Source organism: Cervus canadensis, chromosome 15 (genome assembly GCF_019320065.1).
Source record: "Cervus canadensis isolate Bull #8, Minnesota chromosome 15, ASM1932006v1, whole genome shotgun sequence".
Taxonomy (NCBI): Eukaryota; Metazoa; Chordata; class Mammalia; order Artiodactyla; family Cervidae; genus Cervus; species Cervus canadensis.
Window position 1 is genome coordinate 6863322 of NC_057400.1, and position 25210 is coordinate 6888531.

General features: G+C 44.1%; 1 protein-coding gene across 5 annotated transcripts in view; it reads right to left on the reverse strand.

Moving 5' to 3' along the window:
* Positions 1-5528: 5528 nt before the first annotated feature.
* The window catches only part of EPB41L5 (erythrocyte membrane protein band 4.1 like 5), a 154824-nt gene continuing 135142 nt past the window's right edge, over positions 5529-25210 (reverse strand). For 4 of the 5 annotated variants that reach the window (XM_043488073.1, XM_043488071.1, XM_043488072.1 and 1 more), the window contains 5 exons: positions 20996-21086; positions 19015-19089; positions 15723-15764; positions 15235-15356; positions 5529-9779 (listed from right to left, as the gene is read on the reverse strand). In XM_043488073.1, coding sequence (XP_043344008.1) covers positions 9713-9779; positions 15235-15356; positions 15723-15764; positions 19015-19089; positions 20996-21086 — 397 coding nt within the window. In that variant the 3' untranslated portion in view covers positions 5529-9712. The remainder of the gene's footprint in view (positions 9780-15234; positions 15357-15722; positions 15765-19014; positions 19090-20995; positions 21087-25210) is intronic. The other variant, XM_043488070.1, reaches the window with a different exon arrangement.

A 25210-nucleotide genomic window follows, 5' to 3' on the forward strand; every position in this document is an offset into this window, starting at 1 on the left:
GTATAAACTAAACCATTTTAAAGTGTACAGTCCATCAGGATTTAGTCCAGGCGCGAGGCAGTGCAGCCGTCACCTCTATCTAGCGCCGGCATTTTCAGAGTCCAAAGTGAAAGCAAGTAGGACCCTGTGTGGCTCCCGGGTATGGAGGCCTTTCTGCGTACGCCTGCTTGTTGCTTTTAGGGAACAGGTTCCAGCCTCCACTGAGGGACTACCTGAGTTCCAAAGGGCAGGTCCAAACAGTTGCTAATCAGGGAAGGGAGGGGATGCAGAGATAAGGGAGGCGTGGCCAAGAGACTACAGGGCAGACCTGGGACAGGATCCTGCTTTCACCTCAAGAGATACATGGAGTATCTCAGCTCTTCTGCAGAACTAAAACCCCCAACAGATGGAAGATGCTAACTACCTAATGAAGCATTCTTCATTCCAGAGGGAAGTCACAGTTTGATAACCTCAAGAATCACAGCAGCTCATCAGGAGACCACATGAGGCCAGATCAAAGGAGCACAGGCCCTGTGCACACCCTGATCCTTATCAGCAGCCCTGCCCTTGAACTACTGCTATAAAACTCCTCACCAAATCCCCTCAGGTTGGGACACAGAGTTCTGAGGGCATGAGCCTGCCGTGACTCCCTCTCCCTGGCAAAACAATAAAGATATATTTTTTCTACTTCACTCCAAACTCTGTCTTTGAGATGCAGTTTGGCATAGAGGCCAAGCTTTTGGTATCAAAAGGAGACACTACGCCTATTAAGCACATTACCCTCAACGTCCCACTCCTGGCAACCACCGGCCTGCTTTCTATCTGTGTGGATTTACCTGCACTGTACCTTTCGTATTGGTGGAATCGTATCGCATATGACTAGTTGTGCCTGGCTTCTTTCACTTAGCATGATGTTTCCAAGGTTTATCCATGTTGCAGCACACAATTCATTCCTTTCTATGGGTAAATGCTCTTCTGTTGTAGAGACAGACCACATTTTGTTTATCCATCCACCCATGGACAACTGAGTGGCTTCCACCATTTGGCAGTAACTTTGCTGCTACAATAAAGCCAAGTGGTACCTCCCCAGCCCAGGCTGATTTTTCCTCTGGCCCTCCAGGACCCTCAGCTGCTTTACAGACTGTCCTCCGCCACGACGATCACGTCTGCTCTCTTCACAAGGCACCAGGCTGCCAAGGGGTCAGGCCCCACCTACCCTCCCCACACACGTACTCACACACAGGCGGGCGTGCACACACATGCACAAGCCAGGGAAAGACTCATTCCCCGCGGCGGGGTGGATGGTGCTTGTCACACCAAGCCCACATCCCCTAAGAAATAATGATGAGTGAGGATGCTTGTTAAGCCAAGGAAATCTGTTTGCCATTTAAGCAACATGAGAACAGGACGAAAACGATACACACTTCTTCTAGCTGCTATCTTGACTCCTTTGGACTTAAATTCCATGGTCTTTCAGAGCCACGTCAGTTCCCACACCCTCACTTCAGGCTCCCCCCAATCCCCACCAAGCAGCAGTGGAATTCTCATACTCTTTGGTGTCATTAACCTTGATCTCCCCAAGGTGCCTGGTTTTTCCACCATCAGTGCAAATATCAACATGGCAAAGAGAAAATGTATTTCAACATTATTAGACAAATAGCTTTGACTTCCCCAACCCCAGGTTCCCCAAACTCAACTTTCAAAACCTCTAGACTGAATTATTTTCTCAGTATCTTCCTGTCTCGTGAGCCCCCATGGGCTGGGCCCCCCAAAATTGCAGTGAGTGAGTGCTGGCTCAGAGGCTGGCATCTCCATGACGTGAGTTTCAGGGATTAGCACAAGAATGAAGGATCTGGGATTTGGAAGTCGAAGTTAAGAACTCAGGGCCCTAAAGCCAGACAAAGACACCACAAGTAAAGGAAATTACAAATATCTTTTATGGATATCGGTATAAAAATACCAGCAAACTGAATTCAGCAGCATGTTGAAAGGATTATACATCATGACCAAGTGGGATTTAGGTGTAGATGCAACATTCAACATGTGAAAACCAGTGAATGTAAGACACCACATTAACAAAATGAAAGAAAGTAAAAACATGTGGTCATCTCAATAGATGCAGAAAAAGCATCTGACAAAACTCAATACACCCTTTCATGATAAAAACATCCAGCAAAGTAGGAGGGGAGGGAACTGCTTCAATGTGGTAAAGGCCATGTACGTAAAGCCCGCCGCTGGCGTGATGCTCAGTGAAAAACTGGAGGCTTTTGGCTCGCCACCTAAGGCTGCTCTAACAAACGATCATAACCTGGGCAGCTGAAGCAGCAAGCACTTCTTCCTGCAGTTCTGGAGGCTGGGAGCAGTGTTCCAGCCCAGCCGAATGCTAGGCAAGGGCAGAGAGAGGTGCCTGTGTCTCTTCCCCTCTCTCTAACTGCATCTGTCACATCACGGGGCTCCACGCTCATGACTTCATCTAAACCTAATCAGATCAGGAAAAAACAAAGATGCCCTTCCTGGGGGGCCACTTCCACTGAATACTGGAAGTTCTAGCCAAAGAAACTAGCCAAGAAAAAAAAAAAATGACATCCAAAATCAAAGGGAAGAAGTAAAATTTTCTCTGGATATTCGCAGCAAAAGAATGAAGTTGGATCGTTACCGTATACAACACATAACAATTAAAATGAATCAAGACATAAAAGAGCTAAAAACTATGAAACTCTTAGGAGAAAATACAGGGGGAAATCTTCGTGACACTGGATTTGACAGTGATTTCTCGGGATATGACACTCAAAAAGCACAGGCAAGACAAGAAAAAGATAAGATAAAGCAGACCACCAAAATTAAAAAATCTGTACATAGTAAGACATTCTCAACACAGCAAAAACGCATTTCACAGAATGACAGAAAATATTTGTAGTCATGTATCTGGTAAGAGATTAAAATCCAGGATATATAAGGAAGTCCTAAAATTCAACAAAAACAATTCAATTTAATAATGGACAAAGAATCTGAATAGAGATTTCTCCAAAGAATACACACAAATGTTCAACAAACCTGTGAAAAGATACTCAGCACCACTAATAAAACAGGGAAATAAAAATGAGAATTATAATCAGATATCACTTTTGTGTCTGACTCTTTGCAACCCTGTGGACTGTAGCCCACCAGGCTCCTGTGTCCAAGGGATTCTCCAGATAAGAACACTGGAGTGGGTTGCCATGCCCTCCTCCATTATACCCATTAGGACAGCTATAATAAAAAACTAACAAACTAAAGCTGAGAACAGCATTGGTAAGGATGCGGGGAAACTGGAACGCTTACGCGTTGCTGATGGGAACGTAAAATGACGCAGCTGCTGTGGAAATGAGTTCAGCGGTTCCTCAAGAAGAATGACATTATGGTTCTGCAATTTTGCTTCTGGGTTTATGGCCCTGAGATTTGAAAGCAAGGACTTGAACAGACACTCATACATGCGTGTTCACAGCAGCGTTATTCACAATAGCAAAAGGTGTAGGAGAGCAGGATTTTCCACCCCAAATGTGTCTTTGGGGCATATGAATTATTTGGTTATTTTATAAGAAACAGCAGACATTTGGGAAACTCGGAACCAAGTAGAAGTCACCTTCTGATGAGGAATGTGGACATTTCTAAGGGAAATCTCCAATTGTAAGGGCATCTTCCTCCCCGTATCAGGAACAGTGGGATGACCAAATCTCTAGAAACTTCTACCATCAGGGAGGCAGGGCTTCGACTGAAAGCAGATGAAGGAGGGCGGCTGGTGGGGCTGCTGAGCAGGCCAGGCATCCTGTGGCAGGTGAGGGCATGGACGCTCTGGTGTGCCTGTGGAAGGGGTGTGAGGACGGCTCCTTCAGGATGGATGGGGCGAGTTCTGGGTCCCCTGCGGTTCTGAAAGCAGGAGTCCATGCAGCCCTCCTGTTCACGGCCAGTGAGCCTTTGCTGGCCACACCCAGCCTGAGCTGTTGTGAAACTCTTTCTGGTGCAAGAACATCTGTGGGCACATCCAGTCCTTGCAGAGAGCTCAGTCTGTCCAAATCCACACCCCGTCTGTGTCTCCTGGGGCATATGGCATCAACAGCTCCATCATACATGCTGGGACATGGGCTGGGGGCCTCCTGCAGCTTCTTTCCAATGCTGGTCCATCTGGGCCTCCGGCCTGACTGCCCGTGGATGCTGCTGACCCACAGGCTGGGTTATCTCCTAGAAGGGTGACCACAGAGCAGTTTCTCTCTGTGTCACCACCAGACAGGCCTCTCCCTGCCCCTTGGCCACCTCGGCTTAGACACTGCCTGCCTCCAGGGCCTCCCAGGCCCCCTCTGCGCCCTCAACTGCAACCCAAGCCTGGGACAGCAGCTGGCCTGCAAGTCTCCTCTGGGTCTGTGGCCAAATAGGAGAGAAAAATGTATCTCATGAACCTTCCCTGGTCCCCACCCTCAGCGGGCCAGGATAAGGGACCGCTTGGCATCCCACTCGGCACCCCTGGGTCCAAGGTGGAGACGGCAAAAGCCCTCCGAGCCCCTGCTGCCGTAACGTGGTGATGAGCAGGACAATGCCAGAACAACCCGGCGGCCCCGTGGTTTCTGCACAGTGGTCCCCAACCCAGCTTCCCCACTCAGCTCTTAAAGGCTTCCTGCTCCCAGGACACTGGATGTCCCAGACGTAGGGCTCGGGGTCTGATGCCTGGACCCCGCTGTTTGCTGTGTGTTCTGCAGCAATGGTGTCTGCTGGTCACCACTGGTTGATCTGAAAGGGCTTCCCTGTGTCACTGGGTGGCGGGAGGTTTGGTGTTACTGGCGGGGACGTGACACCCTTGCACAGATAGCCTGACACCTCGGAAATGGTCAGTCACTGGGTGCTGTCCGTCCACCTAAGCGTGTTGGGCTCGGAAAAGCAAAGCCCGGCCTGTCTGCCTTCTGGGTTAGGCAGAATGGGCTTCACTCTCGGGCTGGGGGGAGAGGGGGGACCTGGGACCCTGGCAGGTAAACCAGGGCTGCTGAGACAGCAGACCATCCAGGTCTCTGGGGACCTGGCTTCACCCCCCAACTCTGGAACCTGGGGGCGGATGTGCCCTCCTGGACAGAGAGTCCTGGGAGGTCCAGTCTCCCCCAGCTGCCCACTTCTTTCTGCCTTTGGTTTGTGGGAAGGCCTGCAGCCTGGGGCACGCAGGACAACCCAGCTGGCCGGGTTTGAGCCGGTTCTCAGGGGTCCTCCCTGGGCCTGGTGCGGCCCGCAGGGCGGGGGAGGGACTGCAGGGTGCAGGGGCGTGGCACTGGGACGGCTCCACCAGGCCCGATGGGTAGTGAGCGGTTCTTCCTGCACCACGCTGCTCTTCCCAGGATGTGCTGGGGGTGGCCAATGGGGCTTCTTAACTCTCAGAATCGACATCCAGATTTACACCACTCACATCAAGACGAACACCGCACACTGTGGTGTTCCTGCTCCTGCTGACTCTTGCCAACAGCTCTGCCGAGAAGAGACGGGCTCAGGAGGCATGCGTCACACGTCCAAGAAACTGCAACGGCTCACAAAACTAAGTGCTTCAGGAAAACTTTATTGGTGGTCACGTCTACAGCGGTCATCTCATTGAACAAACAACTCACAGGTGAGTGCGGTGCTCCTAGTACAAGTCATATAAAACTGGGACACATTGCAGGAATAGTGCACTTGATAAAAAAATAAATTACACTTTAAAAGCTACTTCAAAGCTTTATACATATAAAAAGTAAACACAAAATAGTGAGGTCCTCGTAACCATCTATCATATCCAGACAGGAAGATTAAAGAGCAGAGGTCTGCACCCAAATGCTTCTCTGATGAATAAAAACCAAAGGGACTGAATCATGGTCTCCATCAATGTGATAAAGTGGCTCGCGGATCCCACCTCTCAGAGCTGGAGACAATCACAGCTCTGCCAGTATGTGAATTCAGCAGAGTTCAGGGCAAATTTCAATGAACCAAACAAACTTCCTCACCTTGCAGGCTAACAGACAGGAAAAGCTCCCAACGTTCTTCTGAACATTCAGGAACCATAGGTTTACATTTGTGAGAGGAATAAGAACAAATAATGTGGAATGTGTATTATGCATTAGAAGACTCCAGGTTCCTAAGCAACCAAAACGCTGAGGGCACGATGGATCAGAACTGGGAGCCCTCCCGGCCTCTCGGGGATGGGAGCCCAGGACTGTCTTGTCCACACGGGAGTGAGAATGCCAATGGAGAAATGCCAGGGCCTCCAGGGACAGAGAACCTGCAGAGCCCGTCTGAACACCCGCTGGCTCCCGGGAGCCATCTGCGGGAAACTGCCAGGAAGATGTCCCTGCCTGCAGCCAAGCCGGGGCACTCACCTCCATCTACACTGCCCACACTTGGGCGGCAGGGGGCAGCCAAGTCTTCACCACCTCCGCTCCTCACTTTCCTGCCTGCTGTCCCAGCCCTCAATGAGAAGCTGAGAATTTGGCTTCTCAAGAGCCTGACTTACAGAAACATAAGAGAACTTCCCTCTGTGCAAATGACTGCCAAATAATCCAATCTGAGGGGGTTTCTGCAGTGACTTGTCTAAGTCTGCAGGTGCTTGTCCAAGAGGAGACAGAGGCAGTGTTGGCCAGAAATGAGACGCATGAGGAACAAGCAGTCAGGAAGCAGGGGTTTCCAGTGTCCAGAGAACTTCTGTGACCGCACAAGTAGATATAGGTAAAGACAAAAACTTAGGAGGCTATATGACATGTTTAATAAAAAATTTCTCAAAACAACATCAACATTTTAGGAAAGCACCTAAGGGTATTTCTAAATTTATCAGGATCAAAGGAATCTGATCATTCCTTTGTTCAGCAGGGTTTCCACAAGGGCAGGAACCTAAGAACAATGAGCCCTTCGTGTGCACACAGATGCTATGACCTTTGTAAGGTCCTGAGAAACAGGATTTCATGTGCTACTTCACAAGTTCTCAAGAAGAGTCTACGGGAGAAAACTGAAACCTACCAACCTGACTTTAAATCCCACCTGCACACCCAGGCCAGCTCTCCACTCCCCCACCTTCTCAGCCAGGACGTGAGCCGATCTGCACCTGGGCCCTAAACACTGACAACCTCCACCCTCAGGTGGCAGGAGACGAGGGCCTCAGCACTACCTGAACTCTGCAAATCACCAGAAACTGCAGATCCTCACAGACCAACCAGGCAATGGCAAGAGAACAAAAGCCGCTCCCTCCCACTCACCCACTCTGAGCCCCTAAACCTGCCCACAGCCACAAGCACCATCATCGTAGCTCCTAAGGAGTCACCGGAGTGAAAACAGGAAAGAAAGTGACATAGAACTGAGCCTCTGGCTCAAGCAGGCTTCGGTCACTTCCGCCAAACAGGTCTATCAGCTCAGCTATAAACTCTCTCCAAGCACCCTCCAACGCAGGGGTGCTCACAGTGCTCCCACACACTGTCATTCCTGCTCTTTCCAGACACGTGCTCCTCACTCCTGATGGGATCAGACGCGGCCAGGACTCTCTCCAGCTGCACAGCATGAATGCAGAGGAGACTCTAGACACGGCGAAGCTTCCCACCCGACCGCAGTGGCACGTCACCTCAGAGCTGCACTCAGCAGACGAGCTGGTCCCAACGCACAGGAGGGCGCTGAGATCTTCCATCACCAGGAACTGTGCCTGAGGGCCACCTCAGCAGGACCCCCACTGCCCCCGCAACGTGACCACCTGCCCACCGGTCCATCCAGAGTCCCCACACTCGGCTCTCTGCCAGCATCCTGACTCACGCCTGCTGCTCCCCCTTCCCCCCGGCCCCAGGTGGGCAGAGCAGGGGGAGCCTTACAGTTGCCTGGGGACGGCAGATGGGGAACGAGATGTATATCTGACAGGCATCTTTTCTGTCAGGGCTAATTCATTAAAATATCAATTTCCATATTTACCACTCTTTCTCAGGACCTGAAACAAAACTTCCTTTTAGCTTGAGATTCAAATGCATTTTAAGAAAGTCTCCTCAGTGTTCTGACTGGCAAGGATACAGGTACCAGAAGACACAAAGGTAAGGGGATATTTTCAACAACCTAGCTCCAAGATCTAGAAAACGTCTCTGTGACCAGAAATACGGCCTTAATGCTCTGCCTGCAGCGTCATCAGTGTGCTGAAAACACAACATCCGGTCCGGCTCGTCCTGGGTCAAGTCCGCAGTCTCAGCCTAAGGGCTACAGGAGGTAGCCGGCAAGAAGAGCCAACCCCCCTTCCTTCAGCAAAACTGTTTGGTGCAAAGTGGTTTCCAACCTCTACAGGTCCCGGGAACAGCACAGGAAGAAAACCCTCTCCAGTCAGACACAAGCGTGTGACTGCCTGAGCTGACTATGTTACAGGGAACCCACGACAGTCTAGACCATGGAGTTTTAAAGATCTTAAAACCGCGTGTTTTTTTATGGAGAACAGCATACATTAACACTCAATTAAGTTCTGGTTTCTGCAGGGCAGGAAACCAAAACCAAATTCCAGGAGGTATACTTTAACATCAGCCCTTGATAACAGGGATTAACGACAACTTCCCAACACGGTTTCCAGATCACCCTCATTCCCCACGGCAACGGAGGTTTACTTTACACATTCCAAAGTTTTAAAGCTAAAAGAGTATTTTTCTGGGTGTTGAAATTCTTTTCTCTATTTTCTATAATGAGAATATACCACCTTAACATCCAGAACTTTCTGTACAGATGGAAAGTAATGAGGAAATTCGAAAGAACCCCTTTAAAGTAACATAAAATCCTAACATTCTCTCAATACCTGCATTTAGTTTTAGATGTGGATCCCCCTAACCCAATCCCCTATTTCTATCCTGGTATTTTTTTCCTTTAGTTTACAAAATCTAAGTTTACTCAGCTTACATTAAAAAGAAATGGAGCCTTCATCCAAAGAGGCACCCAGAAACTACCACGCGCTCCTTCCGTCCCCGAGTCACATGGCCTTCAGCCCCCTGTGGCCCAGGAAGAAGTGTGGGTGCCTGGAGGAAATGCCTCAGGCTCTCTGCAACCCTCCCCACCCCTTCCAGGCCAAAGAGTGACAGGTGTATGAGGGCCATGGAGACAAGCTTCCTGAGGGGAGGCTGGGCTGAAAACGCACGCCAGGCTACTGACTTTCGTGTAGTTCTTCTCACGGTCTATCTTGCCTTGATGTAAACTTGCAGTGTCAAGACAGCCAGTCCAGCAAAAAGTCAAAAGTATGGGAAGCATCTGAAAATCCTCTGAATTCTAAAAACTTCTCTTTAGTAATCATTAATCTATCTAAATCACCGATCTCCAGACAATGACAGAAAGGTACAGTTTCTCCAGCAGGCATTCAGGGACACTCACCCTGACACCAGCAAGAGAAGGAACCTCTGCCAGGCTGATGACGACCGCCAGGGACAGCCCACCCAAAGGGGCGTCGTGAACACTCACAGCCACTAGGCGGAGCCAAGAGCGCGGAGGAAACCACAGGGCGCGGCATCCCCACCGCTAGGGATTCACAACTGCAGCAGAATCGGGGAGGGTGGAAGACTGTATTGCGTCACTTGGGCAAAAATGTAGTGTAATTAGCCCTTCCAGCTGGACGGAAATGTAGCTGCTTTTTCACGGAACTGAAGTCTAAACCAGGTGAGCCTTTTACCCGCTGGTGCGGAACTGGCCCCGGCGGCAGTGGGCTCTGGGATGGACGCTGGGGCCCGGCCCCGGGCTACAGGAGAGCCACCATCCCTCAGAGCTCAGTCGTCAGCAAACACTTCTGCTTCAAGGTAGCTTCTCCAGCTGAGGCTGGAGCAGAGCTGACAGGAGGAAAGAATGTGTTATTCAGTTTCTGGAAAATGAAGAGACAACCCTCCCACAAGAGAGCAACATGCATCTCCCCACCAGCGCCCCACAGAGCACGTGGAGAGCAAGGGGGGGGCTGCCTTGTAAACGTAATTCAGCAATTTCACACAAGGTCACTTTCTAGATAACCAATGCTTTTTTCATCTTGAAATGGACATTGATTTTCCCCGACTTCCTTGAATAAAACGCACTGAACAGATACCCAGTTTCTTGCTTAGTCAGGGCTGTTACTAGAACACGGACATGGACAACGCGGTGAGCAGGATGGCCACACGCCCAGGAAGCAGCAGCGTAGGGGTTCCTGTGCTCACGGCCCGGCGCCCGCGGCCGGGTCTGAGCTCCGGGACCACCTCCTCTGCTTGTTGCAGCTAAAGGAAGAGTAAAAGTACTTGGTCTTTGGGACTTCCCTGGGGGTCCAGTGATTAAAACTCTGCACTTCCAACGCAGGGGGTGTGGGCTTGACTCCTGGCTGGGGAACGAAGATCCCTCCTGCTATGTCGTACAGCCAATAAATAAATATTTTTTAAAAAGTGCGTGGGCTCTGCCTGAGGTGAAGAGCATGGATGGAGGTGCAGAGGTGTAACAGCACCTACTTCAGTTTCACAAAACTGAAAACAACATCAAAGTACCAAGGACAGAGATTAACGTCAGAAGCACTAGCAAGACACATAAATGAAAAAGCAGTCAGCAGTCGCTGGAACCCGCTTCTTCATTCCTACCTGGCAGAGACAACACTGCCACTGGTTTCTCCTGGTGTTTCCCTTCATGCTTTGGGTCTCGACTTCTCAAAGTGTGGTCTCTGGAACTTGTCATAAATGCAGGTTCTCAGGCCCCACTTCAGGCTCCCTGAACCAGAGACTCAGGCCAGCCCAGGGCCTGCAGCTCTAAGCTGCCCTCTGGGGAGGCTCCCTGCAGCGTCCTGACTGCCCTAAGGCGTGTGGTTCCACAAGGACACCCCGTCACGGTCCTCCCTTCCTATCTTTTCAACACAGTTTTGGAACAACTGTGATCATGTTAACATTCAGTGCTTGCTATAATCACATAAACACTTTCACGGCTCAGTCTGAGTGTGCTACAGTTCCTCCCTCACAGAGTCTGCTGTCCCTGGACTGAGGGAGCGCCTTGGTTTTCACTGTGGCTGCGTGCCCAGTGTCTAACACTGCGTGTCTAACAGTGTGTCCCTAACCTGGCAAACGCACCATGGCTCTGTTCTCCTGCAGTTTAATTTAGGGGTGGGTGATCCTGTGTTTTGTCATTTCCCTTGGCAATATCCTTCCTGGAATGCTACATCCTCTTCAAATCCGCACAGGGTCCCTTCTAGGCCTGCTTCACTTTCCTCCTGGTAAATTCCTGCATCTGTTTCCTGGGTCCCATGGTTTCTTTCTGGGATAGTCATCTGGTTGTTTTTTTTTTTTTAAACCTTCTATTTATTTTCACATTTTAAACTTTTTATTTTGTATTGGGGTATAGCCAATTATAATCACCCTATTTTGATGGAACACATCCTCCAGTTAAGTAGTTTCCTGACAAAAGTCACCTTAGAAACATATATTTTAGAGGAATTCTATGTTTTAAAATTTCTTTTTTTTTTTTGGCTATGTCATGTGGCATGTGGGAGAGCTTAGTTCCCTGACCAGGGACTGAATTCAGGCCCTGGCAGTGAAAGCACTGAGCCCTAACCACTGAACCACCAGGGAACGCCTGAAAATGTCGTTTTAATCTCACGCTGCATTGGTAGTTTGGGTATAAATACGAGATGGAAACAATTCTTCTCCAGATTCTGCAGGCACTGCTCTATTTATCATCTCCGAGCTTCAGTGAAGTCTGCTGTCATCTGATTCCCAGTCCTTTCTAAGTGCTCTTCTCCCCCTCTCTCTGAAGACCTACATCCTCTCTTAAATTTGATATTCTGAAATCTCATGATGTTCCATGGTGTCATCTATTTTCATTGTGTTACTGGGTACTCACTGAGCTCCTTTAATGTAAAACTCAAGGACTTATGTTCTGGAAAAATCTTGATTCCTTTTTAAAATATTTTGGTCACTTTTATTTATTCTGTTCTTTCTTCTGGCTCTCCAATGATTCACATATTGGACTTCCTAGACCAATCCTCGAACTTTCTCTTCTGTCTCAATTTCCAGCTTTTTATTCTACTTTTTTGGAGATTTCCTGAATCTTATCTTCCATGCATTCTTTGGATCTTATTTTTAACTTGGTTAATAATTTCTGGGAATATCTCGTGGGGAGGTCGAGTTCTAAATGGGTCTAGATGCTTTCAACCAAGTCTCCGGTTCTCAGCTCCACCTGGATCATCTTCATGATATTTGGTCCCTCTACCTCCTGAGACTTTCCTCAGAGCTCCAGTGAGAACGTGGTTCTTACTTTTCCAGTTTCCATTCCTGCCCCATTTCAGGCTTAGATCTCAGTTTTCTCCTGTCAAGCTATTTACCACTCATCTGTCATTTTGCTGCTCCCCAAACTTATTCATTCTTTCAACTGCCGCTGTCTCCTCTCCTGTTTTAAGCCTTTAAAATAAGATTTGCACAGTGCACACGCCCACGAAATCTGAATCCTCAGAGATGCAACGCCAGGACCACCCTTTTAAACACGTTACTGATTACAACGCTCACATGCTGGCGTGCACAAAGCAGCAGGAGCTCGGAGGTTGGGGAACCCTCACACCAGCCACACCTGTACCATCAGCACACAGGTCAGGGGACAGCGTCACGAGGGCTCTGAAACCAGACCTCGAGAGGAGTCACTGCGTGGTTCCTCGAGGGCTGGGCCTCTTTCTGAGCTTTACTTTGCTCACCATTATTGTGTAACAGACACTATAAGACAACCCCCAGTGACCCAAACATCCCGGCACTCTCACATGACTTCCCCCCGAGCATTGCAGGCCCGTGATTTGCTTTAACCAACAGACTGGAGCAAAAGTAACTGGTTCCCACCCCTGGGATTATAGTACAGATGGGCACTTCTGGGTGGCAGGCAAGTGTCCCAGTGCCTTCCTGGAAATAAAGGCTCTATGGCAAGTCCTGAGGGCAGCCTTTGGCTTCAAGTCAGCTAAACATGGGGCCCTCGGCCTGCAGCCCCTCAGGAACTGAATCCTGTCAGCAGAGCCTCCTCCACCTGACCCTTCAGCTGACGGCCCAGCTCTGGTCAACTCCCCGACTGGCACCTGGGAGAGTCTCTGCAGCAGAGGACACAGCTAGGTTGTATCCAGACTCCTGACCCACAGGGATGAGGTTGCAGAAACCTGTGCTGTTTTAAGCTGTTAGCTGTGTGGTAACCTGTTACACAGCAATAAACACTTAACTCAGGTAAGCAACTCATCAGTCTTTCTCTAACACACTTAGTTCGTTCGTTTTCACTGCTCTAGTCTAGTATTCATCTAGTCGACTGCTAATGGATTTTTTTTTAAGTTTTCAATTACTATGATGAATACAGTTGCTATAAGCATTTTTGTACATACCTTTAATGGATGTATATTTGTATTTCTATTGAGTATGCATGTAAGAGTATTTTCAGCTTTCATAGATACTGCCAAATCTACGTGCAACACAGTTATTTAAATTTACAGAGCTTCTGTTGCCCTATGACTTCATCTCTACTTGGTACTACATGTCTCTCTCACTTGAGCCATTTTAGGTGTATGGAGTGGTATCACAGTGGTTTGAATTTGTATTTCTCAATGACTTGTCAAGGTGTGCATCATCTAATGGTTTATTGGCCATCTGGATATCCTTCTTGTGAACTGTTTTTCAACTCTTTTGCCAATTTTTCTATTGAGCTGCATTTTTCTTGTTGATTCACAAAGCTCTTTATATATTCTGGATCAGTCCTTTGTGAGAGAGAGAGAGCGTCAGAGAGAGGGGAAGTGGCAGCTCTCTTCTCTACTCTGTGGCTTCTTTTTTGAGTGCTTGAAATTGTATGTTGATAAACAGAAGCTTTTTGATACAATCCAAGTTGTCAATATTTTCCTGAATGAACATAGCATTTTATGACTTGTTTAAAAAATCTTTGCTTATCTCAAGGCCACAAGGATGTATACTTATATTTTTTGCTAAAACCTTTATTTATGGACATTTCAGATTTTCAGTGCAGTTACAGTAGATTTTGGTGTGCAATATGAGGCTGGGTCAAGATGACTTTTTTCCCATAAGGATATTTAACTTGTTAGGCTGACTGCCTGGGAGACCACTCTTTCCCTTCAGCACTGCATAAATCAGGGAACTGTATTTGTGTGGGTCTGCTTATGGACTCCAGTGTTTCACTGATTTGCTGTCCTGTTTTCCTCATCAAGGTCCTGACATATTATACTAGCTTCAGGTGTACTATCTGTTATTTTTAATCTAATTCCTTTATGATTATTTACTTTGGGAAGGAATGGAGACAAGGCCCTGATGTCATCTGTGACTTAACATTTGGAAGTCTATAAGCACTCACATTTTACTGTGTAAACTCAATTACAGAGAATTATTACCTGGCTCTCTGCAGGTAATCTCTACTTTAACAGTGGGGACTACTAGTCATACATGTTTAGGGAAACAGGCCCCACATCCATCCTCTTCACAGCTCTCTTCAATGCCAGAGAGAAGTAATGCCTGGTACCTAATATCCAATCAGTTGTTTGCTGAGTAAACAATTATATTAAAGACTACAGAGGTAAGACAACAATTTTAAAATGAACTATGAATTTCTCTCAAATTAACCATCTCTAGTAACTTTTCCTTTATACTTAGGAATTTTTTTTTTCATTCTCTAAAGCTTCTACTACAACTGATCTGCATTCTCAACACCAGGAAGATGTGAGAAACAGCAAACACACCCATGAAAAAGTCAGAGGTAAGAAATGAAGGCAAAATCTTTTGCAAAACAGGCACAGTCTTGGTCGTAATAAAAGTTGAAGAATAACATGCTGAACAAAAGCTCTTCTGAGTTCAGTTTCTGTTTGTGGCAAGCAATGAGATAAAATGAGGTGCAACAAGCAGGCTTCAGTGAAAGCTACACCAGAGCCCTCACCTTGGGAATCCCCTGCCCTACCCTCATCTGCATCTCCTCCTCTGTATTGATGGACAACGTAACAGTAAAGCATGATAGGAAAAGATATAAATCAATTTTAAAACAAATATAAAATTTTAAAGATAGACCTATTAACGTCTTTATCTAACAAAGACTTCCAATTAAAAAAAAATAAGGTCTACTTCTTAATTTTGTAGAAAATTGCTACTGACAAGAAAAAGAAAAAACACTACCCTAAATAATTAACAGAGGAAGAGATTTATTCAGTTTCAATTAAGTTCGGTTAAAGAAGAATGGACATTATTGCTTTAAATGCAATTAATTTTATTATTTCTTTCCTTCTAACAGATGCCTAAGAAGTGCAACTGAGAAATAATTCCTCACCTGGTCACGGCGTCCACCAAGAATGGCGCTGGGGGAGAGATGAGCTCTCTGCTACCCAGCCGTTCCTTCCCCGTCAGGGAAAACCCATTTCCTGCAAGTCCATTAGGAAGGACAGTGCTCTGCTGAGAAAGACACACAACACATCTGAGAGGAGGTGATCACACCTCCCTGACAACCAGCACTTCAGCTCCAAGCCATCTTCTCCAACAATTATGGTAATGGGGAGGATGTTTATGATCACAGTTGCTTTTTTTGTTTTTTATTTGCTTTTGCTATCCTTCACATCAGATTTTTATTTTTATTTTTGTTAGCACCCTTACACATTTATAAACACAAAAGTTGTATCACTAGTTTGAAGCCAGTAAGTTTAATTAGAAGAGCTTTGATGATGACCCCAGGTTTTCAAGGGAAAATAAGAACCTGGTACTCCTTCAGGCCTCATTCTGTAAGGAGAACAGAAAGAAAAATTCTAAATATCATTAACTTACTGGCACAATCCAACGGGGTGTGATCGCTGATGTTGAAGACACCTGAAAAAAAATGTATATGTATGTGTATTTACTTTTAGGGAAGACTGAATTTTTATAATTATACTCATAATGCTTTCTTCTGCTATGAAACGCGTGGGTTGGGGGGTGGAATCTGAATGCTACTACTACTTTCAGGTCATTTACTAGGGATTTCCCCAATCCCTAGCATTCAATTTACCGTTTATTTTCTGAAATTTCATTTCAGTTCATTACAAATAATCACAGCCTTCTTGAACAGGGGACTGTTGACTAATTCAAATGGAACAGCAAAAAACAAAGTACACAGAAAAAAAATCTGTCTCTATACAGTCCATTTTCTAATTATGCATGCAGCAAACAGAATAAAAACACCCACACTGCTACTGACTCATAGGGCCTTTGTTATAGTCTTTTTAATGTTTGATTTGCTAGATCTCACTTTTATGTGTAGAACAGTCATCTAATGAACTCCCAACTCTCCCTGTTTTATGGAAACTTAACACTAGCCCTTGCACTGGTGACATTCTGATAAGAAAAAATTAATATAAGTTCAGGTCTTAGTAATTTAGGTAACTACCAAAAGAATAAAAATACAAAATAAAGGGACTCCCCTGGTGGTTCAGTGGCTAAGACTCCACGCTTCCAATGCAAGGGGCCCAGGTTCTATCCCTGGTCAGGAAACTAGATCCTGCATGCTACAACTAAGATTAGGCACAGCCAAATTATTAAAAAATAGACACTTTTAAAATATATAAAATATGACTTTCCCATCAATATTAAGAAATGAATTATTAACCATAGAAAATAAAACAGAGAGAAAAGAAGTACAGTAAAAGTTAACAAAAAATGGTTTGGCAGAAAGAAGTCCTATAATAACAATAATTACAGTCAATATAAGTGGATTTAAACTCAATCAAAGCATAGAGACTTTTGACTGAAAATAAATTAATAGAAAATTCTACTTAAGGCAATTCAAACTTAAAGCTACGTTGTCAAATTTTTATCAATCAAAAGGGAAATAAAGAGAGGAAAAAGGGGCAAACAAGGACAATTTTAAGTGTTAAAAGGAGCTCAGGAAAAGTATAATTACAATCAACAAACATGCATCTATCTTCAAAATACACACAAAATGGAAAGATCCAACGATAGGTTAAGAAATGGATTAACCAATAATTGCAGACAGAGATACTAAACACACCCCAGAAACTGATGACAGAATATTTGAGAGAATCAGCAGAATGACTACTGAAAAGAACTCAGCAAGTTTCCTAAACACAAAATCAACTTACTAATTCAATAGTAAAAACTTAAATACCATTCACAACATCAACAAAACTATAAAGCATTTAGCATTTAACCTAACAAAGAACAGAGAAGACTTGCAGAGGACATTACGGACTATTCTCTGTTAAGTCCTAAATACTTTAATGGGTAAAAAATCTTACTAGCAAAAAAACCATCAAGGGTCTGGAAATAACAAAAATAGGAAAACATAAAATTTATATTGGGGAGACTATAACTACATAACTTTTAGGAGAAACAGGAAATCTTGGATGAGAAAAACATTTTATACTCTTAGCCAAGAAGATAATCACAAATATATCAGTTCTTTCCTCAAGGTAATTTATGGATTTAATACAATCACAATAAAAACTTCAAAGGCTCTCAAGGGAGTGAAACTTGACAAAGTTATTCTAAAAACCATCTGAAAGAACTAACAATGAAAAACAGCAAAATATCAGCATAATGATGCTGGACTGGCCGCATCACGTATCAAAATCACTTAAAAAGCTCAATTTATTAAAAGAGTATTACAGTTCTAATAACTAAAAATTAGTAAGCATAGTAGCATAGCTTATATGCAGAACCTAAAATGCATCATATTCTACATTTTTATTTAAAACAAAGAAAACATTCTAAATTTGCAGGGAAGTAAAAATATACTAGTGATAGAAAATGCTTTTAATGAAATTCATTTTCATCACCCACCCACCTGTGAGAAAGCGTAGACACCCAATAAGTGTTCTGAGCTGGGCCCCAAGGATTCCTTCTCCAGCTTCAGGCTCTCTTTCATTAGGCTTAGATGTTACCTCTTTGTCCTGGTTAAAGGATTATTGTGGCCCAATACCGCCAACACTCCTTGTATTTTCTGTTTGTGCATCTGGTAAAGTCTTTGTGTTTACTGATATCAGATGGTGGCTCCTGGCCCACATCTGAACCCCCGGGAACGGTCAGAAATGCAGCTTCTCAGGCTGCACCCCACAAACACCATGTCAGAAACTCCGGGGTGGAGACCAGTGGTCTGTGCTTTCTTTTGCTCTCCAGTGATGCACACACACACCCGAGTACCACCTGTACTTCCAAGCCTTCAGGTGATGTCACAGCAGTCCCAGCACACGAGTCATTAGGCACTAAATGAGGCTTCTGTGTACCTTCCATCCCAACTAGTCTCCATGTCTCTGGAGGGAAGGGACTGTTTCTTATCTGTATCATGCTCACAGTTGGCCATGACTTGGCATGCACACACAGTACTTAACACAGTATCTCCCAAACTCAAATAAAGATCAATGTGTTTAATGTCAACCATTCTTATGATTCCATCTTTCTGTAAATGTTTTCTTTTTAAATTAAAATTCTTTATTGTCTGAACTCTTTAGAAGTTCAGACAATAGAAGAAGCTGGTTTATCCCCACATGTTCCTCTCATGCTGTTTAATAGGATTATGTTACAAAAAGAGCTTCCCTGGTAGCTCAGCTGGTAAAGAACCCTCCTGTAATGTAGGAGACCCCGGTTCGATTCCTGGGTTGGCAGGATCCCCTGGAGGAGGGATGGGCTACCCACTTCAGTATTCTTGGGCTTCCCTAGTGGCTCAGATGGTAAAGAATCCGCCTGCAGTGTGGGAGACCTGGGTTCAATCCCTGGGTTGGGAAGATCCCCTGGAGAAGGGAATACCCATTCCAGTATTCTTGCCTGGAGAATTCCATGGATAGAGGAGCCTGGTAGGTTACAGTCCATGGGGTTGCAAAGAGTCAGACACAACTGAGTGACTTTAGTTACAAATAGGCTCACAGTTAACATGTGGTTATGTAATGACACAAAGATTCAAGTTGGCAGAACTTAGTATAGAAAAGCAATGCTATGTGGTTACTGAAATATAAATTCATGAAATGAAAAGTCTTACTAAACTACAGACAAGGTAAAAACTGGAATCTAGCAGGGACAATTTCAAACAGCAATACCTTTCCATCTTCCTGTTTTAAAGCATCTTTACCTGAGGTGTGGTTGTGTGGTCAAGGAGATTCTCAGTGAGAGACAACAGCAAGGCATCCAGTTCATCTGCAGCATCCTGTGGGAGACAAGACACACAGATGTTAAGTGACCCACCGATCACCAGACAGGTTTTTCCATATCCTCGCAGTGTATAATTTGGACCCATGCCTGGCTGGTGTTAATCTTGAAACAAATGGGGACATTCAGGAGCCATAGCTTTCAGTGATTTCACTCGTGTTGGAGGGAACCTAGCCTACAGTCAGAACTTCAAAACACTCAAGGGTTTTGTGAATTTTCATAATTATTCCTTCTGGTAAGACTAAGACTTGGGTAGGGTTTAGGACTATCCTGGCTCTCAGCTCTTGAACTAGAGACGAGAGGTAAGAGGTTCAGCCAGCAAGAAACCAGCACGTAAGGAGAGGCCTGAACTCCCAGCGCTTCTTCATTCACACGTGTGTGTGCTCCAATGTTCACAAAGGAGTATAATGTAAATTTCCCCCATAAACATTATTTAATGCTTTTGTCTAATCAATATTTGAAGCACCTTATACAAACAGAGTTCTGTATAGCAGCGTGTGTATATGTGTTGGGGGGATGCATAGGAAGAATGTTAAAAGGATAAAAGATGGAACTCCAGTCTGGAAATAAGAGCAGTAAGCACCCAGGGTGTACCCTTTATTTATACGTTTCTGTCTATCTGTCCTCAGGCCATGGTACATCTCCAGTTCAGTGTTAACTGAATTTTAGTCCCACGTATGAAGTAACTGTCTGCTCCCTTCTCTCCTCTCCCTCCTCCTGTCCCACTCCTCCTTACCCTGTGGGACCTGATGAGCCCCGAAAGAGCCTGTGCATATCTCCACCACACGTATTAAAATTCTCTCTCCGACTGTACTACAAAGCAGCTTGAAAGAAGAGGCCATGTCTCAGTCATTTTTTAATTTTCAAAGCCTAGCATGCCATCCTGGTACACAATATGCAATAAATTTGGGGGATAAATGTCCTTCTCTGTTCCGAAACATGTCTGAGGTTCCACCTAATGATTTTCAATGATCAAACATGTCAATATATCATTTTAGGATTTTAATTAGCAGAAAGGAATCTCTGGATTGAAAATATTTTAGGTTCCTTTTTTAAAACCCCAAAGTTTTTTTGACTAGTGGGAATACAGGTAATTGCTAATGTTTTTCTTTTTATAAAATATTTGGTAAATTTCTATGATAAATGTGCTTTTGCAATACAAGTACAAATGGTTAACTGTTCCTTTACAAAACTAATTTGTTGTTTAAATAGCAAATTAAAACATTCCCAGGGCAATGAACTGGGCTTCCATGATTTCTGAACTGGTACGGGTGTGTGGGGCTTCCCAGGTGACTCAGGGGTGAAGAATCCGCCTGCAGTGTAGGGGAGGCAGGTTCAGTCCTTGGGTCAGAGAGATCCCTTGGAGAAGGGAATGGGAAAGCACTCCAGTTTTCTTGCCTAAAAAATCCCATGGACAGAGGAGCCTGATGGGCGACAGTTCATGGGGTTGCAAAAAGACTCGGACACAAGTTAGCAACTAAACAACAGTGGGTGTGTGACAAGTGGATCCAAGAAAGGCAGGATTTGAGACAGGCTGGTTATAACACAACACAATTTCAGAATGTTACTTTTGATCAGTCAATACTTATTTACTGCCTACCATGTGCAGTGTTCTGTTTCAAACACTAGGGAAGTAGAGTCAGCATACAGAAACCAAAAATAAGAGATCATCTAAAAAAACAAAATGACAACAAATAACTCAAAAATGGAGAAGAAACCCTGAGCTACTCTTGGGTTTGACAATAGGATCTGACAATAGGATTCTCCCTAGAGAAGCGAGGTTCAGTGCTTTTTTCACAGCTTAAGTTCTGGTGTCCATCAGAACTCACCAGATGTCCTGTATAACCAAGATTCAACTCAGTAGAATGTGAGGAGAAACCTTAAAAAGTGGCAGTAATTGTTACCTTTAGAGCAGACCCACTTTCTGCAGGTGTGGTTCGCATCAGAGCCACAGAGTCTCCACGGACGGGCACAGGGTTTTCATTTAATTCAGCACTAGGAAGAGGAAAGGTATGTTCACATCATGAAGGACTGACAGAGGTGACACAGGAGTCACAAGCAGCCTTCTCAGGAAGAAGAAAAACGAACTCTTCAATAAGAAATTAGTCCTGCTTTCAACACACGAACTATCAACAAGAGATATCAAGAAAACAATCCCATTTAAAATTGCATTAAAAATTAAAATAAAAAAAATAAAATTGCATTAAAAATAATAAAATGTCTAGGAATAAAGCTAATCCAGGAGGTAAAAGACCTTTATTTTGAAAACCATATTCTGAAAACTGATGAAAGAATCTGAAGATGATGCAAAGAAACTGAAAGATATCCCATGTTCATGTGTTAGAAGAATTAACATTGCCAAATGTCCACACTATCCAAAGCTATCTACAGATTTAATGCAATCCCTTTCAAAATGCCTATCAGGCTTTTCACAGAACTAGGACAAGTAATCCTAAAATTTAGATGGAAACTTTGTTGTTGTTTAGTTGCTCAGTCGTATCTGACTCTGCAATCCCATGGACAGCAACACGCCAGTCTTCCCTGTCCTTCACCATCTCCCTGAGTTTGCTCAAACTAAGGTCCAACAAGTCAGTGATGCCATCCAACCATCTCGTCCTCTGTCATCCCCTTCTCCTCCTGCCTTCAATCTTTCTCAGCATCAGGGTCTTTTCCAATGAGTCAGTTCTTCTCATCAGGTGACCAAAGTATTGGAGCTTCAGTTTCAGCATCAGTCTTTCCAATGAATATTCAGGACTGATTTCCTTTAGGACTGACTGGTTGGACCTCCTTCTAGTCCAAGGGACCCTCAAGAGTCTTCTCCAACACCATAGTTCAAAAGCATCAATTCTTCAGCGCTCAACTTTCTTTATGGTCAAACTCTCACATCCACACACGACTACTGGAAAAACCATAGCTTTGAGTATACAGAACTTTGTCAGTAAAGTAATATCTCTGCTTTTTAATATGCTGTCTATGTTGGTCATAGCTTTTCTTTCAAGGAGCAAGTGTCTTTTAATTTCATGGCTGCAGTCACCATCTGCAGTGATTTTGGAGCCCAAGAAAATAAAGCCTCTCACTGTTTCCCCATATACTTGCCATGAAGTGATGGGACTTCATGTGATCTTAGCTTTTTGAAAGTCGAGTTTTAAGCGAGCTTTTTCACTCTCCTCTTTCACTTTCATCAAGACACTCTTTTAGTTCCTTTTTGTTTTTTGCCATTAAAAAAGGTGGTGTCATCTCCATATCTGAGGTCATTGGTATTTCTCCTAGGAATCTTGATTCCAGTTTCTGCTTCATTCAGCCTGGCATTAGGCATGATATACTCTGCATATACGTTAAATAAGCAGGATGACAATAAACAGCCTTCATGTACTCCTTTCCCAATTTGAAATCAGTCCATTGTTTCATATCTGGTTCTGCTGCTTCTTGACCTGCATACAGGTTTCTCAGGAGTAGGTAAGGTGGTCTGGTATTCCCATCTCTTTTAAGAATTTTCCACAGTTTGTTGTGATCCACACAGTCAAAGGCTTTAGCATAGTGAATGAAGCAGATGTTTTTCTGGAATTCTTTTGCTTTTGATATGATCCAATGGATATCGGCATTGGATCTGGTTCCTCTGCCTTTTCTAAATTCAGCTTGAATATCTGGAAATTCTTGGTTCAGGACTGTTAAAGCCTAGCTTGGAGAATTTTGGGCATTACTTTGCTAGTGTGTGAAATTAGTGCAATTGTGTGGTAGTTTGAACATTCTTTGGCATTGCCTTTGGGATTGGAATGAAACCTGACCTTTTCCAGTCCTGTGGCCACTGCTGAGTTTTCCAAATCTGCTGGCATATTGAGTGCAGCACTTTCACAGCATTATGTTTTAGGATTTGAAATAGATCAGCTGGAATTCCATCACCTCCACTAGCTTTGTTTTTATTGATGCTTCTTCCTAAGGCCCACTTGACTTTGCACTCCAGGATGTCTGGCTCTAGGTGAGTGATCACATCATTGTGGTTATCTGGGTCATTAAGATCTTTTTTGTATAGTTCTTCCGTATATTCTTATCACCTCTTCTTAATATCTTCTGCTTCTGCTATGCCCATACCCATTATTGTAATATGTCCTTTATTGTGCCCATCTTTGCATAAAATGTTCCCTTGGTATCTATCATTTTCTTGAAGAGATCTCTACTCTTTTCCATTCTATTGTTTTCCTCTACTTCTTTGCATTGATCACTGATGAAGGCTTTCTTATCTCTCCTTGCTATTCTTTGGAACTCTGCATTCAGATGGGTTTATCTTTCCTTTTCTCCTTTGCTTTTTGCTTCTCTTGTTTTCTCAGCTATTTGTAAGGCCTCGTCACACAACCATTTTACCTTTTTGCATTTCTTCTTTTTGGGGATAATTTTGATCACTGCCTCCTGTACAATGTTACGAACCTCCGTCCATAGTTCTTCAGGCACTCTGTCCGTCAAATCTAATCCCTTTAATCTATCTGTCTCTTCCATGGTATCATCATAAGGAATTTGATTTAGGTCATACCTGAATGTGGTCTAGTGGTTTTCCCTACTTTCTTCAATTTACATCTGAATTTTGCGATAAGGAGTTCATGATCTGAGCCACAGTCAGCTCCCAGTCTTGTTTTTTGCTGACTGTATAGAGCTTCTCCATCTTTAGCTGCAAAGAATATAATCAATCTGACTTCAGTACTGACCATCTGGTGATGCCCATGTGTACAGGCATCTCTTGTGACGTTGGAAGAGGGTGTTTGCTATGACCAGTGTGTTCACTTTGCAAAACGTTTGTCTTTGCCCTGCTTCATTTTGTACTGCACGGCCAAACTTGCGTGTTACTCCAGGAATCTCTTGACTTCCTACTTTTGCATTCCACTCCCCTCTGATGAAAAGGACATCTTTTTTTGGTGTTAGTTCTCGAAGCTCTTGTAGGTCTTCACAGAACTGTTCAACTTCAGCTTCTTTGGCATTAGTGGTTGGGGCATAAAATTTATATGGAAATTTATATGAAGGACCCCAAATTGCCAAAGTAACCCTGAGAAAAAAAGAATACAGCTAGAGGAATCACACTCCTGACCTCAAGTTATACCATAAAGCTACAGTAATCAAAATAGTATAGCATTGGCATAAAAACAGACACACAGATCAATGGAACAGAATAGAGAGCCCAGAAATAAAACCATGCACTTTTGGTCAATTAAGCCAAAATAAAGGAAGCAAGAACATACAGTAGGGAAGAGACAGTCTTTTCAATAACAACAGCTGGAGACCTGGACAGCTGCATGTAAAAATGAAATTAGAACATCTCATACCACACACAAAAATAAACTCAAAATAGATTAAAAAATAAAGTAAGACCAGAAACCATAAAACTCATAGAAAACACAAGCAGAACGGTCTTTGACATAAAATGTAACAATATTTTCTTTGGATCTGTCTCAAAGCAAAGGAAACAAAAGCAAAAATATAAACAATCAGATCTAATTAAACTTAAAAGCTTTTGTGGTACAAAGGAAACCATTGACAAAATGAAGATAACAGAATGAAAAAAAAATCTACAAATGATATGACCAATATGGGGTTAATACTCAAAATACATAAATGGCTCAAACAGCTTAATATTTAATAAAAATAAACAAACCAATAAAAAGTGGGCAAAGGGGTGGTGGGGGGGAAGTGGGCAAAAGATGTGACAGACATTTTTCCAAAGAAGATATATACAAATAGAAAACAGGCACATGAAAAGATACTCAACATCACTGATCATCAGAGAAATGCAAACCAAACCCCCAGTGAGACATCACCTCACACCTGTCAGCATGGCTACCATTAAAAAGAACATAAATTACAAATGCTGGCAAGGATGTGGGAATTCCCTTTGGTGAGAATTCCCTGTTGGTGGGAATGGAAGCTGGTGCAGCCACTATGGCAAAGAGTATGGCAGCTCCTCAAAAAAAACAAAATGGAACTACTGTATGATCCAGCAATTCTGAGTGTATATCTGAAGAAAAAAAAACACTAATTTAACAAGATACGTGTACCCCCCCCCAGTGTTTATAGTAGGGTTATTTACAATAACTAAGATATAGAAGTAACCTAAGTGTTCACCAAGATGAATGGAT